This window comes from Calidris pugnax, unplaced genomic scaffold (genome assembly GCF_001431845.1).
Source record: "Calidris pugnax isolate Ruff unplaced genomic scaffold, ASM143184v1 scaffold13, whole genome shotgun sequence".
NCBI classification, from domain to species: Eukaryota; Metazoa; Chordata; class Aves; order Charadriiformes; family Scolopacidae; genus Calidris; species Calidris pugnax.
This window is the reverse complement of record NW_015090810.1, coordinates 7,411,827-7,430,139: the sequence shown is the minus strand read 5'-3', so window position 1 is coordinate 7,430,139 and position 18,313 is coordinate 7,411,827. Positions and strand designations below refer to the sequence as shown.

The 18,313-nt window shown below is 40.5% G+C and overlaps 1 protein-coding gene across 1 annotated transcript in view; it reads right to left on the bottom strand.

The window, feature by feature from the left end:
- The window catches only part of GALNT12 (polypeptide N-acetylgalactosaminyltransferase 12), a 46,958-nt gene that overhangs the window by 4,658 nt on the left and 23,987 nt on the right, over positions 1-18,313 (bottom strand). Inside the window, exons 7-9 of the mRNA XM_014938437.1 lie at positions 16,049-16,225; positions 13,266-13,397; positions 5,464-5,577 (exon numbers count right to left, since the gene is read on the bottom strand). Of these exons, the coding sequence (XP_014793923.1) occupies positions 5,464-5,577; positions 13,266-13,397; positions 16,049-16,225 (423 nt within the window). The remainder of the gene's footprint in view (positions 1-5,463; positions 5,578-13,265; positions 13,398-16,048; positions 16,226-18,313) is intronic.

The window sequence follows — 18,313 nt, the reverse complement described above, 5'->3', positions numbered from 1 at the left end:
AGAGAAGAAACAAAGGACAACAGTCATTTCATAGACACACAAGAAAATACTTATAAGGAGGATATACTAAGATACTATAATTAAGTTCACATATTAAGGTTGCTACTGTGGAGAGAAATCCTGCCAAAAATATTCAAGGAGCCTTAACTGCTGCTGTTTGCTTACTATTTTACAGAAAATCAATCTCACCACAGCACTGCTTTATTCTGGTAGCACTTCAAACGTATGAAATACTGAATAAAAGCCCTGGAAAACAGACGTTCCAGAATTAAAGAACTAATAAAAATTGACTGCAATATTCTACTTTCACATTCTAGATCACCTTTAAAAACAGGATGGAAACCAGTTTATAGCCTGACATTATGCCTTCTGAATTCAGTTGTCACAAAACAATGTTACTTTTAATTAAGGAGTTGCTCGCTGCATAGTTCAAATGCAGTTGGTCAAGGTTCATTTCCAGTTACAAAGTACTCAGGACGCATGGTGATAAGCATTTTATTATAGAACATTTTAAGGTATTATTTGGAGCAAATCAGCTACAGCTGCTTTTAAACATGAACAGAACTTTATTAGAGACGATTTACTGGCTTTACTTGTTGTACAAGGTTCTACAGAGGTGTTCTGAACATGGTGTAAAACATCTTGGCTTTTGTAGCAATTACGGCTGAAGACTTCCTTAAAATTTTTATATTTATCATGGACACTTGCCACATTTTGGACCTCATTAAAGAGCGGCAGATATTGAGAGCTGTTTGTATTTAGCATGCTTGTAAATAATTTAGATCACTATAGTGCACGGGTATGTGTTTAGATCTTATTTAGATTATACACAGTAGGATAGAGGAGAGTTTTATACACACCAGAAGATTGCTTGTTACAAATAGTATAGCTGCATTAGTGGAAAGCAATAAAAGCATCAGGGAGAAGAAGGAATATTCCTTTGTTTTACCCCCGAAGACAGAGACTCTACGGCTTTGTGAAGGGGGTTGTAGCAATTCAGAAATGTTGTATATACTTGAACTTACCACAAAACCATCCTTAACAACCAGCAAGGCTAATTAACCTTGGAAGAGGAACTGAAAATGGAGTTTTAATGTAAACAGGGCCATGTGATTACAAAGTCTGCAGTCACTCATTTCCAGGTCTAAGAGCTCTGATCTAGTCTAAGCTGCTACTAATTGTTTCAGGAAAACTCCTTTGCCCCTCCTTTTATCACAATCAGGAATTTCTCTGCCAAGGCAGCTGTCACAGACCAACGTTGTCCACTCACCCAGCTTGTGGAGCTCCATGCCTTTTCTTTGGGCAGTGATGTAAGTGACCCCCTCCTCCCCCTCCCCAAACTAACCTGTTCACCATCATTCATTTGTGATGCTGCAAAGGGAAATGCATGTTTTGGGAAGGCAACTTCAAGTTTGAAGTTTATCTGCTGATATAGCACCCAGGAGACTCTGATTTCCCCTTGAAACCTATTACACAATCACAGAATGCAATGGGGTTGGAAGGACTTCTGGAGATCTTCTAGTCCAACCACCCTGCCAAAGCAGGTCCATGAGGGATGTTCTGGTCCCCTAGTCATTTTCGTAGCCCTATTGCTAGGACCTGTTCCTGTAATGTAGGCTGAACTGCCTTTATGACATCTGTGTTATGTCAAAAACATCTCATCATCAGCAAAAGTCAAATGTGGTAATATCGGGCCAATGTTTTTTTTTATGATTATTATTCTTTCTTAACTTCAACTATTCCCTGGCCGTCAGGCCTTAGTTGCCAGGTTCAGTATCTAACTGGCACATGGAAAGCCTGATACTTTGGGCAGTGTGCTGGAAAGGCACTCATTTTAAGGTTATGACTCATGAATAAAGAAAAAGTTTTACTCCTGCGTGTTTATGTCTGGATGGACACTTTTACAAGGCCACATTCAGAGCCTTGCTCATTAGTGGATTTATAAGATATAACAACTCTTTAAGCAGTTTGTATCAGTATCAGTGAAAGCCCGCAAGCTGCTGATTGTATCGGATGCATCAAGAGTAGATGGAACAGCTACAGGGTCAGAGCTGTCCTTACTACTGACATCTTTTCTGAATGGCACCTCAAGGACTCACAGCAGATTTTGGAGTAGAAGAGCAAGTAAAATGGTTAGTTTATTGCTAAGTACTAGCAATCAAGCACTCCTGCCTCCTTGCCCAATGAACATTGTACAGTTCTTTACCCCGTACTGCTTCAAATGGAATAAATACTTCAGGCTATGGCTTTTTCAAGCTCTAGTCATACATGAGATAAATAGAATCATAGAATGGTTTGGGTTGGAAGGGACCTTAAAGATCACCTAGTTCCAACCCCCCTGCCATGGGCAGGGGCACCTCCCACTAGAGCAGGTTGCTCAAAGCCCCGTCCAGCCTGGCCTTGAACACCTCCAGGGAGGGGGCATCCACAGCTTCTCTGAACAATCTGTTCCAGTGTCTCACCACCCTCACGGTAAAGAATTTCTTTCTAGTATCTAATCTAAATCTCCCCTCTTTCAGTTTAAAACCATGACCCCTCATCCTATCACTACATTCCCATGGGTTCCGTAAGCAGAAAGGAAGTATCTTCAAACTGATCCATGGCCCAGTAACTAGTAGCCTTACTGCATTTCCTTCCTTCAGAGAGCCAGTAGATTCCCTTAAGTGCTACTGGGAAACTTGATGAGGGCTTTTATCCAGTGCCTATCCCTTCTGGGGTGATCTACAGCATATGCCCCAGCTGTACCAGTGCTCTGTGGTAATAGGGATGGAAGCAGATTTTGGCTATCTCTCCAGACCCCGAAACACACTCTCATCCCTCTCTGTGCCTGTCTACTGCTCTTTGGTATGCAGGATTAAGTTTGCACTTGATGGGTAGAAACAGCAAGGATATTACCAGGTCTTATACCCCTTTCACAGGAAATCCAAGGGCTTTTCTAAGCTCTTTGTTTGCCTCTCCCTATTTGCCTCAAATCTATCAGCTGCAAATGGGAATATTGGGAGAGTGCTGTCAGACAAAGCAGGCTGCTCAGTAGTTTCCCATCTTCTTACCACATCAGGTTGGCTTCTTGCCATCATGCATTGGTGCCCTCTGTACTGCTTCTTAGCCATAACAAGAAGGGAAATGGGCTTTATTGGTGTTGAATTTCAAAACCTTTTATTCTTACCTACTGGGGCAGACACTTCCACAGAACAGCAGCAGCCTGAGGTGCAAGCACCAAGTAGCCAGTGTTTTGCCTATTTTCTGTGTCTTCTATATATGCTCAGCTCCTATCACCACAGTTGTATCCTCACCTTCTTGCTATAATGAACACGCTAATTTTAAACAACTCACAGTTACTTTCTTACTACTTACACAAAAGCAACTCAAAAGGATGAAAGGGAACCCTCTCACTTGGGCCATGGATTCAAGGAAAAATAGCAACAAATTACCAGAGATCTCAGTTCTCTGAGAGTGGTTTTACTTACTGAGCAGGTGCTGGACTTTATAAAAGAGCACAGAGCTCTCTGCTCTCAGCACAGTGCATACAGATATTCAGAGGTCACTTTAAGTGAAGAATTGCTTCCAGTGAAAAGAGCTTTTGCAGTTGTCCCCTACATAAACAGCCACCTGCCATTAGCATATCATGCCAGAGGATGGGTGTAATGTCTGGAATGTAAGACACATACGGCTGACCAAGTTAACCTTCTTTAATGTTAAATCCTATCAAGGTGCTTTTTGGAGAACAACTTTACCGAGCTTTATTTAGAGAATAAACTTCATTCCTTTGTACCATGACACAGTGCGAATGTGCAGCAGGGAGTATTATTTGAGGAAGAAAATTATGAATGGTAGAACAAACTCTGCAAATGGAGAGGGATGAGAAGGAGAAGACCAGAGGATTAAAAATGGGAGCTAGCCAGGAAAGAAGAAGGCATGTGAAAAGGAGCAAATCGTGACCTAGTGTAGGTAGTAACTGCTGGGAGGAATACATGAGAGAAGAAACAGAGCAAGGGCGTTAGAGAAAGACTGGGAGCCAGCCAGAATGGAAAAGAAAATGTTAAATAGCATGGAGTGGAGAAACTGGAGCTGTCAGTGACATGTGGCACGGGGCTGGGGACCCGGAGTGAAGCTTTGTAGTGAGGATTTGCTGCTAAAGCTGTATAGAGAGCAGACCAGGGGAGAGCAGGCAGAAGAGCTTGGGATTAGGATGGCAGATTCCCTTCCAAGGACCAAACAGAGGCTAAGGGCTGCCTGTTGTCAGCAAATGCCTGTGAAACTCTGTGGTGAAATGCCTTGCTCTCTTTAGTGTTGATACAACTAGAGGGTGACCAACCTTGTCACCATTAGTTCCATCAGATGACACCAGTGGATGCACGTATGGAAGATTTGACTGTTTCAGTCCTGCCACTGCCACCTGCCAACTAGGCTACAGAATTCACACCACCAGCTGCAGCCTGATACCTTTTAAGAACGACTGTCAAAAGAGCATGGGACAGGAAGGAAGTGGAGAGAAACGTTCTGCTGGTAGGTTTCACGGCCACTTGTGAGCCAGAAAAAGGAGGTGCAAATTCAACAATCCTGACTTTAATTTGCTATCTCACCTCTCTTTCTATACTTTTGTCTTATTTTAGCCTCCCTCTGTTACCCTCACCACAGCTCTTCCTGCTGTCCTCTCTTTCTTTTGCAATTACTACCTGTCACCCTTACTCACACCCCCATTTGCCAACTGGTAGCTCTGCTCCCACATTCAGTCCCCCTGCCCCTTTCCACTAAAGAGGTCTCCAGTGAACCTGCTTGTTTCACGCTCCCTCCCTGTAGCTCCTAATAACTCCTTCCTCTATCACACATGCCCTGCTCCTCACCTGTTGCCCTACCTCTGTCACCTTGGCCACCTTTCCCTGGCTTCTGTCAGCCCTCCCATGCCTTGTTGCGCATTTCACTTGTATAGTTTTGGCCCTTTCCTGGTTTGGCCTTCCCTCCTCAGGCTCTGCAATTCTCTTGTACCATTTTATATTTTCTTTTACTTTTTACTGTTGTGGTCAGGGAGTTTCTCCATTTCTCCTTGCTCCTGCTGCCTGAATGCCAGCAGAGGGAGCACCAATTGCACAGCTCCAAGAGCATCGCTGCTCGCAGTCTGGTGCTGCCCATTGAAGGTACACGGATGCATCACATCATCAGCAGAGACATCCGTGCATTAACATCCAGTGATTTGATAGTGAACTCAGTTAATCTTTTAGTGCTAGCTAAACAAAAGATAACGTTATTTTCCTACGAAATATATTTGTCTTTTGCTTTCACCTTTTACCCTATCTCTGACCTCAAGAGACATCAAAATTAAAAGCATCTAGTAAAAGAATCAAAATTAGATGTAAGATCACCTGTGGCAACACATTTTCTAAGCCCTACTGCAATGCTTTTTACCATATGTTTTACATTACAGCCATAGTGTTAGTCAAAATGAAAATAAAACATGAATCTTACCTGATTTTGTCCCATGCCATGACACGGGTACAGTATGACCCTTTGTCCAGTTATCTTATGTTCATTTGAAGGGTTATAATCAAAACAGTAGTTTTCCATTCCTCTATTCTTCAGCTAATCAAAACAAAAGAATATTCTGAAGCGTTAATCTGAAGTACGGAAGATATGCTGTAGTCCCTTTACACCCATCCTGCTGGACTGGGAGGTCTATACCCCAGAGCTGGTTCAAACTAATTGTAATAGATCAAACAGATCCAATGGCAACATCTCTCTCAGAATAGTGAGAAATAAAACTGTAGGGACTTGACTTCGGGCACTGAAGCAGCCAGACACAATGGCTTCCCCTAGGAATGACACCATGTTCCAGTGTATTTACAAATGAAGCAGGGAGGAACCATAAAAAGCTGTGTTGAAACCCAACAAGCCAGCAACTCATGCAAAACAAAAGACTGGCGTGTCTTTAACTCCCCACCCCCTGGATCAATTTTCTTATGAAAAGAAGACTACATACTTTTCTCAGTTTGACAAATGGGAGATGTTAGAAGGATTTGTTCTCAAAAGGACTCCAGAACCCTCTTGAGGTTGAACAAGCAGACAGAAATCACGAAAGGGGCTAAGATATATCTTTGGAAAGAGACACTAGGTGTGATATTAAACATTCATTACTAGCGTTGCTGATCTCTGACACAACTGGTACATAACTTCTAGATTAAATTTTAAAGCGTTACCTAATTTTAAAAACATCAGGCTAATTAACAAGGATTTGCATTTAAGTATTCAGGAGGCAAAAATAACTGAAAATACGTTAAACAACGCCATAACAATTACTGAGTCGTAGTATTAACCACTTAACCAAATTTAAGATTACACAGAGCAAAACAGGTTTTGTAAACATAGGTTCAAGCTGAATGCCCCTGTTACTGAGCGTAATTATATCACAGACAAAAAGAATAAGCAGAGTAAATCTCAGAAGAGCTGCTTCAGCAAGGTGTAATTTCACTGCTCTTCCCTGGTCGTGATAATTGTATCCTCAGTTCTCAAATGTGGAGAATGAACAGACCCGAAGGGATGGCAGAAGGCTAAAACCAACCAAACAAGACAAACCCCGCAGGACCCAAACCCACCACAGAGCAAACCGCACAAGTTGGAAAATTAAATATTTGTGTTCTACTTATATTTTGCTTTCCCAACTTCTACTTTTCACTGCTGCCCAACATCTTCTTTCCACTGCTTTGTGCCCACTCCCGCTGAAAGACAGCCAAGCTTCCGGCATGCCTGGGCTGCTGGCCCAAGACAACAGCAATGCACTGGGGGGCTGGGGAGGACCACCGAGCCATCACAGCTTGGGGCCCCTTGCAGGGCTGCTGGGGCTGTGAGGCTCTCCTGTCAGAGCCAAATTCTATAAATGTAGGACATAAGCCCTACCCTTACAGGCTTTGCCTCTTAATTCCTCTCTGAACATATTTCCACTGTTTTTTGGCATTTGGTGTCAGTCTTCTCACTAATATCTGAATTTGGTGTATGATAAAAATTCATCCTTAGTTTTAGTGTCCAAGTCTACTAGAAGCAAAAGAAATCCCTGAGCACCCTTTCTATAGACAGGTTTGATGGGAACACGCTAGACCATTGCACCCCTCCCCGAGCTGTCAAAAGATGACATTTTGTTTACCTTCGTAACACTAGGCAAGAATTACATTTGCAAAAACAGGAAAGAAAAGTGTCTTCTACAGATGATTTTTTTAACACTACCATGGAACTAACTGAAGCAAACAATAAGCTTCTTATGTTTTCACATTCTACATCAAGAACTGTGAACTTAAAGTCATAACCACTTAAAAGCAGTAATTGTAACTCTAAAAATATAAATCAGTTTCGGTTGTTGTCAGCGACTGTCCTCCGGATCAGGGGGTCTCTCATTAGTATGTCTGACAATGTATGACTTTGCCTGACTGTCTCCTGACTCCACGGGAAGATCAAGGTAGCAAAGCCACTTATCGGTGGTGCCCTTCCAGGCAACCCAACGCCTTTGCTACGGCTCCGAGCGTGCGCCCTTCGCTGTCAGCCCCCGGCACGTGCTCCAGCACGTGGCTCCCTTTTGTGGCCTGGAATTTTAAATACCCTACTTTAAAATGCTGTGCACCACCAGAACTCCTGTAACTCTCCCACACGTGTTACGCAATGCCCAAACACAGCCAACAAAACAAAAGCTGTGTAGAAGATTACTAACTTAAGCTTCATTTCAGATGGTTTAAAACTGAGCCTGTACTCCCAGGGTGCTACCACTTACGTTCTCCCATTTTTGTCTTTCATGCATAAATGCTTCTGATACATGCATACATATTCATAAACATACACGGTCCATATTTCAACCTGGTTCTTTAGTTTGTTTTATCAGACATCAGTAGATGTTCTTTTATACCCACATTTCATCAGGAAGCCTGATAAATGTTCAAGACCTAATCTGTGGGAATAGTGCATACTAAGCTGTTAAATGACCTGATCTGAAATAACAAAGATTTGAAAATAATCAGATTTGAAAACCTGATTGTAGCACCATTTAGAGGGGAGAAAAAAAGAAAAAAAAAAAATCATCCCTCTGTTCCAAGGCAGAAATAAGTATGAATTTGTGAAAGTAATATTTTTCTGTTGTTAAATGAGAATACCATTTAAGTTCCTTTTACGTGCAACAGCTCTATCAAAACAGCAATCATCCATTCATTTCTGAAGTTCTGTTCCCATATCCACCATAAACAAGTCATGCAAAAATAACAAAATTTTCTCCGTGACTTACCTTAATCCTTTTGCAGAATGCTGCATTAGAGAAATAGAAGCAAGAAAAATGTTGATCACCTTGCCATTAAAATACACCGTTCAGTTATAAAAAAGTTCTGCCCATGAAGGATTACTGACAGCACCTCTACGTTTGCCTCCTTTAGAAGCATTGCAGGTGTACCCTACTGTGCCATTTAGTTACCGCTCTGTTGAGAGGCTGTGACAGGTAATAAACAGCAACTACTGAGATATTCACCTCAGACCTCTACCCCTTACTTCGTGTAGAAATTTACATCTGTCATTTCTTCACATCTGGACGTTCGCGTGTAGTGATGTGATACAGATGGCATTCTGTAAATAATTCTTTGATTATTATTCTTTTTTAAGGTAAAATCCATTTCATGTAACTGTAAGCACAGCATCAACAGATTTTTGACATTAAAACTTCATTACATTAGTTGATAAATACGGCCAGTGGAACACAGCCAACCTTTCTCTTCATCCATAAAATAGATCAGAATCCTCTTTATTCCTCCACAGTGGCATTGGTGCTGATGCATTAGGGGTATGGGCAGATGATACTGTGGGACGCAGCAGATATGAATTTGTAGCAAGCCAAGAGCTGCAAGGTACTGAGCTTTCACCTCAAAGATAATCTGAGCAGTCACAGGGAACAATTTTAGTGAATGTACACTATTTTTCTATCAGCCTTTTCTTTTTGGGGGAGATGGGGGAAGTAAATGGGGGGGGGAGAGTAAATATTCTCAGATTTCTGCTAACTCATTAAGAGCAATGCTGAAACGGGTATGCAACATCCATGACTAAGATCCTTTGAAGGAATCAATGATGAGACACTGCTGTTGGAATTCATCTGTTCACCCCAGCAAGTCCAAGTCTCTCTGGGAGGCTCAAGAACGTACAAGCACGTATCTCAAGTGATGGTGTGTTCACTTGAGATTAATATGAAACACTAGAATCTCTCCAACTTTCTTTCAAAAAGTCCGTCTCAAGCTTTCAGAGGCTGTACAACCAACAGAATTTGGTCAATATTTTCCTGCAAAGAGCGTCAGATCTCCAGGTCTAGTCAGCTATAACCTTGGGTACCAATTCAATCTCAAGTGGCAGCTTCACAAATTGTATTCTAATGCAGTTTTAGAGGTATACCCTAGAGGAGGCTGTTTGGAGCCTAATACCTCTGAGAGCCTATAACACCAGACATGCAATAGTCTTTGATTACAAAACTTAAGCCACATAGCTAAGATCTCTTCTTCTATAAGCCTGTCCACATATATCTTGTGTTATTTAGATAATTTACAAAATGGTCTGTTTCATGTCACAGCAAAACAAAATTCTTCACAGTTTTAAAGGCTTAAAATATTTTTCCCTGATTATTTTTTTTAAGGTTACATCTGGTCTAAATGAAAAGAAAATTATGACTAAGCATTTGGAAATCCATTGAAGACAAGATGGTCTTGGGTGAAAATGTGGAAAGAAGCTGCAGATAGAAAAATTCAAGTTTTTGATCTTCCAACTGATTCAGTCAGTCGAGGATGCCTTTAAGGATAGCTAGAGAACAGAGCTATTGGCTAGATAGTCACAATAGACACCTGTCAGCTTAGTTGCTTCAACAACTAATTGCACAACACAGCAACGTCACAGTGCCAATATTAAACACGCAAGATGGCTCAATGTCCTCCTTAGTGGTGCCCACACAATCCCTCTCCTGGGCAGCTAAGATTTGCAAGCAGGCCTCATCTGGGCTATCTAGGTGGGCAATCTGCACAGCGCACAGACCTCCAGGTCTTTTTAAGATTTCACACCTGCTGCAGCACAAGTACAGCACACACTTTGCTGGTAAGTGCACACTCAGCATCTGATTTGGCCATCCCAATGTCAGAGAGGCATCAGTGTACTACACAAGAACCTAAAAGGGATTATCAGCCTTTCCAGAAACACTGACACCTTATTATCTTAACCCACTAAGTGCCTGTCAGCTTCATTCTCACAAAAAAAAAAAAAAAGAAAAAATCAAAGTCCAAATGTTTAGTTCATGTCCCAAAGTTCCAAAGCTGCATGGAGCCCAGGGACCAGAAACACACTACTTGCACAGCTGTCCAAGACACTGTATGGCTTAAAAATGGCAGCTGCTTCAGCCAAGCAAGGAAACGGAATCATACAACCAATGAATGGTTTCGATGGGAAGGGACATTTTAAGGACCATTGAGTCCAACCCCCCTACCACAGGCAGTGACACCTTCCATTAGATCAGGTTGCTCAAAGCCCCATCCAACCTGAGCTTGAACATATCTTCCAGGGCCTCACCATCCTCATCATAAAACCCCCTCTTCCTTATATCTATATATAGATATAAGATAGACCATGTCTATGCCCCTCCCTGGTAACTGAGGTGCCCTGAGAAGAAATTTAATGCACGCTCATTCAGAGCTCTAGGAACTTTTAGTTCACCTTGCTCTAATACGCCACCCCACAAAACAGCGCTGGGACCTCAGATGGGAACACTAACATCTCCAAATTTTCTTTGCTCTTTCATTAAAAAAGCAAATAGGGACTTAGATTGTGCTTCTACAAAGGTGCTGTGCAAAAAAGGGAATAGCCCTTGAAGTTGCGGCAATTTATTTTTTTTCAGTTGTCCATGCAGTTGTCTTTCTACCTAATGCTGCTATCTCATCCAAACTTTCATCTCATAATGGCCTTTGAAGCCTTAATGTTTGAATTTTTACATTTTGAACTTTACTGTTCCAGTACTGGAACTTCTATGGAAAAAATCTGATTTAAGTTAAAAAAAACCAAAACTTATGAATGAGAGCACTTGTAAGATTGATAATGCCCCTTCTCAAAGTATAATTTTGTTCAGAGTACTGAGTGAAATCAGCATTGTGGCATTCCAGGTTTATTTATGCTATATGATTTTGGTATAAAGTGTACTAATTTTACTTATAAGGAGATGTATTTCCCTCATTTCTAGGTCTCAGGCAGTTTGTAAGAATGCAAACATAGCTCAGGCAAAAATATTCAAAATTCTGTATGTTTATCTAAAGTTTTAGGCAGCTAATCTTTTAGACAACCAAGCACAGTACAGACAGTAAAAATTTACCTGTGTATCAGGACAAAAAAAAAATTAGCACAAGTGTCTAATTGTCACTGCATGGGCACTCAATAATTCATACATTTATTTCAATAACATCTGGCTGACCTACAGGTAATCTTAGAAAGATTCTTCAACTTCAGTGTAAAGATTTTCAAGGGAGGGAGAAATCCCCATATCCCTTTGCAATCTCTTTGAACAATTAAATAATCTCACACTAAGCTGAGCTGTTAACAAAACTAACACTTTTAAACACAGTATTTTTGTGAACCAGAAAAGCAGTACACGGCTAAGGAAGGAGTAAAGAACACGATCAATGATTCATTGAAGTTAGCAGATGGGACTCAGTATCCACAAATCAGTTGAATCAGTAGGTGTCATTTTTGCACTGTCACTTTCTTAAAGTGTACTGTAATCACATTTTAAATTCTTCCTGCCAAAAAAAAATGGTGTATTCTTATTGTGCTCACAACTAGATGACAGCATTTAAGAATTTTTTTTAGAGAAATATATAAAGCACACCTAAATTACACCGTAGATACCTCAAGCAGCTCCGAACTAAAATTATTATTTCCAAGTATTGTCAACACTTTTCCCGAGGATGATGTGTGCAGTTAAATCGTGAAAGAAACTGCACAAATACCCTCCCCAGGAGGTTGAAGCACTATCACAGCCACCAGCGTGGGCTTTCTTTTGGAGGGTGAAGGATGGAGGTGGAGAATCAAGTTACTGAAATGCTCCTGGAAGGTATGTCTTATATCTTATTGCTTCAACTGTCTCTGACCTTGTCAGTTAGCAATCCAGCACAAAACAACAAAAAACGAATGGCTGTTGCACCGGGGTCTGTTCAAGGGACTGGGTAACGGTGGATATTACCTCTCATGCCAGTGATGACACAGAGCTTTCAGCTCAAGTGCAAGTTTCAAGGCAAATGGAGGAGGACGGCTGCTCTCTCAAAGGCTCCTGAGGGCTTTGCTGCCAACTGCCACACTCCCTGTGGGAGCTCCTACAGCTCCCCACGGGAAATGCAGCTCCCTGTGGGAAACCATATCGTTTCCCCAGAAGGATCTTTTTCATCCATCAGGTAGCAAAGCTCTTAGGGAAGACTGCGGGGAGACTCCCTTCCTGTCTGTTTTGTGCGCCCACAGCGACCGGGCAGAAAGGTGCGGTCTTGCCTTCCTAATAAGACACAGAGCAGATATCTGCTGATCTTTCAGAGGAAGCAGGTTATTTGCTGCAACATCTCTGCCTTCATCCCTTCCAAACGAGATTACATTAACATGATGTACATGTGGAGCTACAGTTTCCATTTATTTGTGAGTTGCAAATAGCACAGAAAGTTGTCCAATCTTAAAAACAAAGAGGATTCTGATCTGGAACCAGTGAAAATAGTTTATGAACCTGTGCCGGTCTAAAGTGACCTCCAGATTAAAAATTAACATATTGGTTTTGACATACAGAATCCTGTATGATCTGGGAGTAAATAGCACCAGCTCTTTTTCCCCATCATCAGAGTGTCATAGTCTTCATCAGTTAAAATGTGTACACACGTTTCAAAGCACACCCTTTCTATTTTCAAGTTAACAACTGAAAACTAAAACACTTCGGTTGTGCCTTTTTTTGCCATGCAACGTTTCAAGAAATAAAAAACCGTCATCCTTTGCTGTCTTTAACACTCCCAAGATGTCACTTGGAAGGCGTAATTCATGGCAACGTTGCCTGTTCTCCTACCCTCTCACAGAACTCCTTCATAAACAGCATCCCCTATAATAAAGATTCTGATAGAAACCACATTTTAAAGCCTACCAATTCTAACTGAATTCTACCAAAATCCCAAGCTGACTTTGGCATCAAACTACCTTCATACTGAGTTAGTAGGAGAGCTCAGAGAACCGCAAGGAGGCCCTTCTCAGCAGCCACCTACCATTCCAAAGAAGCCTGGTCTGTCCTCGGGTACGTGAAGCTCTGGGTACACGTTCTCCAAGAACCATTTGAAGTCCTTACATTTCAGCTTCTCTCGAAGGAGTCTCCTTTCTGTCACATCTCCATATGGTTCCTGAAAGAAAAAAAAAAAAAAAAAGAAAAAAAACTATTAAAAACAAACCCCCAAACAGAACAGATGCTCTCTTTTAAATTATCTGTATATGTTATTAGGAACCGTATGCTAAAGAGATGAGTAGGACTTTTAGCCAGGAAAAATCCCCATGTTTGGGTACTGGATTTGATTTCATTATCCTTACATTTGTTAAATGTTGACAAAAAAGAATTGGAACAGTGCATGTAAAACTTTAAAATATTCTAGAAAACAGTTCGTCTGAGAAAACTCCCTAAATCCGCAAGCAAGGAAGCCCTTGAATACAGATTGCTGGAAACTGAGAAGGCGTATTGGAAAATAAAACTTCCTTTAGCTGGATAATTGAAAATCTCAAAAGCAGTGAATGAATCTTGAGAATTTTAAATTATTCCACCATCCATTTGCAAATTACCTTTACAGTTTTACACTTAACTGATGAAATTTCAAAAATCTGCTAATGTTTCCTTTTAACTTCACAGTTTTAGGGGGTTGGGAGTACGAAATCTTAACTCTCCAGAGACAAGCTTTCATTGTAGACTTTTCCCTGTCTGTAGACTGGAGCAGACTTCACATCTTTCCATGTCTGACTTCAAAAAATCTATCTTTATATTGACCAGGGACTTCAGACAGCCAGGCATGAGCTACCGTTTGCAATCCCCTGATTTTTACAGGTCACTTGACACACTCTTTCATCAAACTGCAAATACATTTGCATTTCTCAAAGCTGTGGAAATATCACTGAAAACACAAAGCAGATGTAAAATAGAGGCAGAGATGCCTGCTCGAATAAACAAACAGCATGACATATTAGGTCCGAGGTCTGAACATTAATCTTGAAGTGAAACTTTATAGAAGCAAATTCTGCAGCCATAGCATCCATCATTTTTCCATTATGCTACGGAACTGAACGTTTGGGTTAGATGAAGTAAAAGTGGCTGAATTCAGCCGCCGCAACAAGAGGTGCACAGAGTATTACAGAAACCAGAGTGCACTGGCAGTAGCATTCATATGTGTGCAAAAAACCCACACAAGTCTCAGCTTACATCCACTGTCTTTCAGAATAAGCCAATGGGCCAAACTTCCAATACTAACACATAAATAACCTCTAAAGTTGAGTTTCTTCACCACAGACATCAGCTGCCCAGAACTTGACAAGAGAAACTGTCAGCATTTATTGCTGTTTCCTCTTTGCATATGACAAGCAGAACCAGCATTGCCTGTGAGCTCCCATCCTCAGACACACAAGCCCCACATTTCTCTCGAACTCAGACTCCAATAATAAAACCTAGTTGGCTTTTTCGATGTTAAACAATTATGACAAATGCGTAGACTATAATAATCTAGTTACCCAGTTTAATCCAAAGGAACATGAGATGGAAGCTAACCAAATTCAGCTTCCCCAGTGTCCTCCAACATATCTTTTAAAAGCGTAATGGTGTCAGGAGCACTTTTTCCCCCTGGCATGTCTATTGGGGTAGGCCACTCAAAATGAGTGGGGAGATCCCTGTTGCCCTGCCTGGTCCCTAGGCTTTGGTCTGGCGCAGCCAGAGGTGGGTGCCCAGGAGCCCACCAGAGGGCAGCTCCCCTGTGCACAAAATCACAAAGCCATCACTCAGAAAACTTTCCTTGCAAAGGGAGATTAAGCACCTCCAGAAACAAGTGACAGCAGAGAGTGATTTCTTTCCGGCCTGGATTTTGGACCTTGTGCCAGAGGTTCATGTAAGTCACTTCTAGACATTGGGAGGAGATTTCAGTGTTACACAATATACCCAAGCTATGAATTTGCACACTGCTTTAACTCTTCTGAGCTCTCAGAAGAGAGAATATACTCAAATTTTATACTCAATTATACTGAAAAGAAAAAATACTCAATTTTCACAGTATTCTTCTCCTGAGAAATTTTGCAAACAAATGATCTTGTACTTTCTTCCTCATAGAAAATAAAAATATTTTCTTCCTCATAGAAAATAAAAATGAAAAACCACCCCAAAAAAGAACTGATACTTCAAACTTTTTATTAGGAACATTTTCACCTGAGTTCCCAGAACTTATTTTAATTAATTTAATCTTTGCAATATTGATTTTGGTTTGGTTTTAATCAAACATTGTGCAGCAGTAAATCAAACAGAAAAATCCATTTTGTCTTACCTCAGTCCAAAATTTTACAATTATCACAAGACAGGTAATTTTGCTAAAGATTATTACCATGCAGTTCACTTAAAGATCTACTGTCCATTGGATCTTGTTGATTAGCACTTGTTAATTGTGTGTTTCTTCTGTAATTCTTTATTGACAGAATCCTGTGTCAGCCATTTCATAGAAGCATAAATTTCAGTCTAAACAGCTCCTCCTCAGTTGGGTCACCTTACTTAACTTTATTCTTTCATTTATTCATTCATTCATTTAATATTGACATAATTGTGGCCTTCTTCAGGTCTTACAGAATTTCTGATTTTTTCCAAGGAATTAAAAATTAACTATATATGCACTTATTCTATGCTTTGGAAAAAAAGTTTCAGAAGAAGTAAGAAATAAAATAAAAAGCGCTTCATGTTAAATATTAGCTAAATTAATAGTTATTTCATTGAAAATAAGTTCTATTGAAATTCCAAGAACAATGTACTTGAACTTACCAGGCGAGCGTGTGGGTTTCGGTGATAATATAGGTCTTTGTAGTCATCCATCCACACTTCAGCTGCACGCACACTATTTGCCAACGCTTTGGACCGGGAGTACGGAGCTTGTCTGGGGAAAACGTGACCTACATGTGAGCACGGGTGGATCTCAAGACTTCCTCCACACTGCCATATCTGAACAAAGAATTGACATTGTGCATCTTTAATTTGAATCTTTGCAATCAGAATACGGTAACAAAAAGCCTTTGCAAGGATAATACCTTCTCAAGAACATCACAGCATACTATAAGCAACACATAAAATCATTGTGTGTCTCATTTGATGAGATTAAATGACTTCTGTGTGAACTCAGAGAAAATAACTGGGAGCAACAAGGAGATAACCCCATCTCTGGTTTTACGTGGTGTACAATTAGCCCTTTCTTAGCTTTACCTTCTCTGAAGACATGATAAACAATGGTCCAAAACATTTCTGCAGGTCCAACTGTGGCCTGCAATTCAAGTTATATAAGGATTATTAAGAAAACAGCCATGTTTCTAGTCTGAATTGGCCATATGAATAGCCTCCCCAAAGAAACTGATGACTGATTTCTTACCAGAAACATGCTCTTGTATTCTGCAAGAAAGTTGACTTGACAAACCATGTAAATTCATCATATTACTGGACAACAGTAAGTTGTGTTTCCATTTCTATATTCAACATTTCAGAAGAGAGGTATGGGGGCCTGGTCATAAATTATAACTAACCATTTTCATAGGAAAGCTGGGAAACAAACCCAAGACACAATGCATGAAAAGAAAAAGCAAAGTAATTCTGTAACTGACTGATCCATCGTAGTCCAGCCAAGATTAGTGAAACAACCTCTCCTATCTAAACCAATATTCCTGCTTGCTGTCAAGGAAAGTTCTTGAACCCGAATGTGAAATTGGCAGAACTCACTCTGCCCTCATCCTCATGCCTCTGACCCTCCAAGTCGGAAAATACGTGGCCCTGGAGATAAAGCCCACAAATGACCACCAAGGCGGGACACAAGACTCAGAACTCTGCAAATTTTTGTAGTTAGACTCATCTCCTTTGAAAACTATGGACTTCTGGCAGCTCACCCGCCACTGGCTTCAAGTTTGATGTAATGAAAGGAAAGCATGGCTAGATATTTTCCATTCAACACTATGTACAATGTGGCAGACAACCTGCTTCTGACAGCTGCCTGAAACAAGGTTTCTGAAATTGTCAGATGAGAGGAACGGCAGGACACCTTGCTGCATTTGAACAGACTTGAGAAAATCACCAATACCTCCAATAGACTTCCTGTAGATGTTTTTTTGAGAACTGGCACTCCAGTGAGCTAATTCTCCTCATGTACTGAAACGTGCATAGAGGGCGGGTCACCTTTCCTTTGTAAGAGGAGGACAAGGGAAATTAGCTGAGATCTATTTAAGGGGTAGAGAGGTTTGCTCCCTGACAAACTTCTTGTGCAGCACATACATTTTAATTACATGTTATTCAAATTAAAACAGCAGTAGTGAAAGCTATGAGGCAGCAAATCATACCAATTACAACAGATCAGTGATGGGACTCTTCCCATCTCTCTCCCTAGGGCTTTTAGGGATCTAGAAAGTCACTACTGATGAAGGCTTTCAGCATACCCAAGATGGATGTTGTCTTCAGACTGCTAATTTTAAGTTGCTTATGATTTCCTCTCAAATTTCTTAATTTAGTAATCAATGAATGTTGTCTCCATTGATTTAGGCTTGGATAATGACGTCAGATCTTCACATGTGACGAAATAATTGTGCTTAATAACAAAACTGTAAGCACTCTAATACATATGTTTACTTTTAAAACAGTTTCCTTAAAGTTATAGATAATTCATTATCCTTCTATAGGAAGCACTGGATAGTCTTTACTTCCTAGATTTAAAATTTTAATTTCTTGCTTTTCACGAGAGGTTTCTTTTTTCTTTTTTGTTGCTTTTTGGGGAAGCAGCATGTTTGTCATGTGAACAGAAATATGATTAAAGGAATTCCACAACAGCTGATTTTTCAATAATTAAAATACTGCATTTCTCTAAAAGATAACTGCAGGTTGCTAAGCAATGCTCATTAACTTCCACTTCCTTTATTAAAACAGTTCAAAACTACTTGTCTTCCTCTGTTATGAAAAAATTAAGTACATTTCAGCTAAACAATGCCTCAAAATATACATATTTTTTAAAATGAAAAACACATTTTAACGGCAATATAAAATCAGGTACAAATGAAG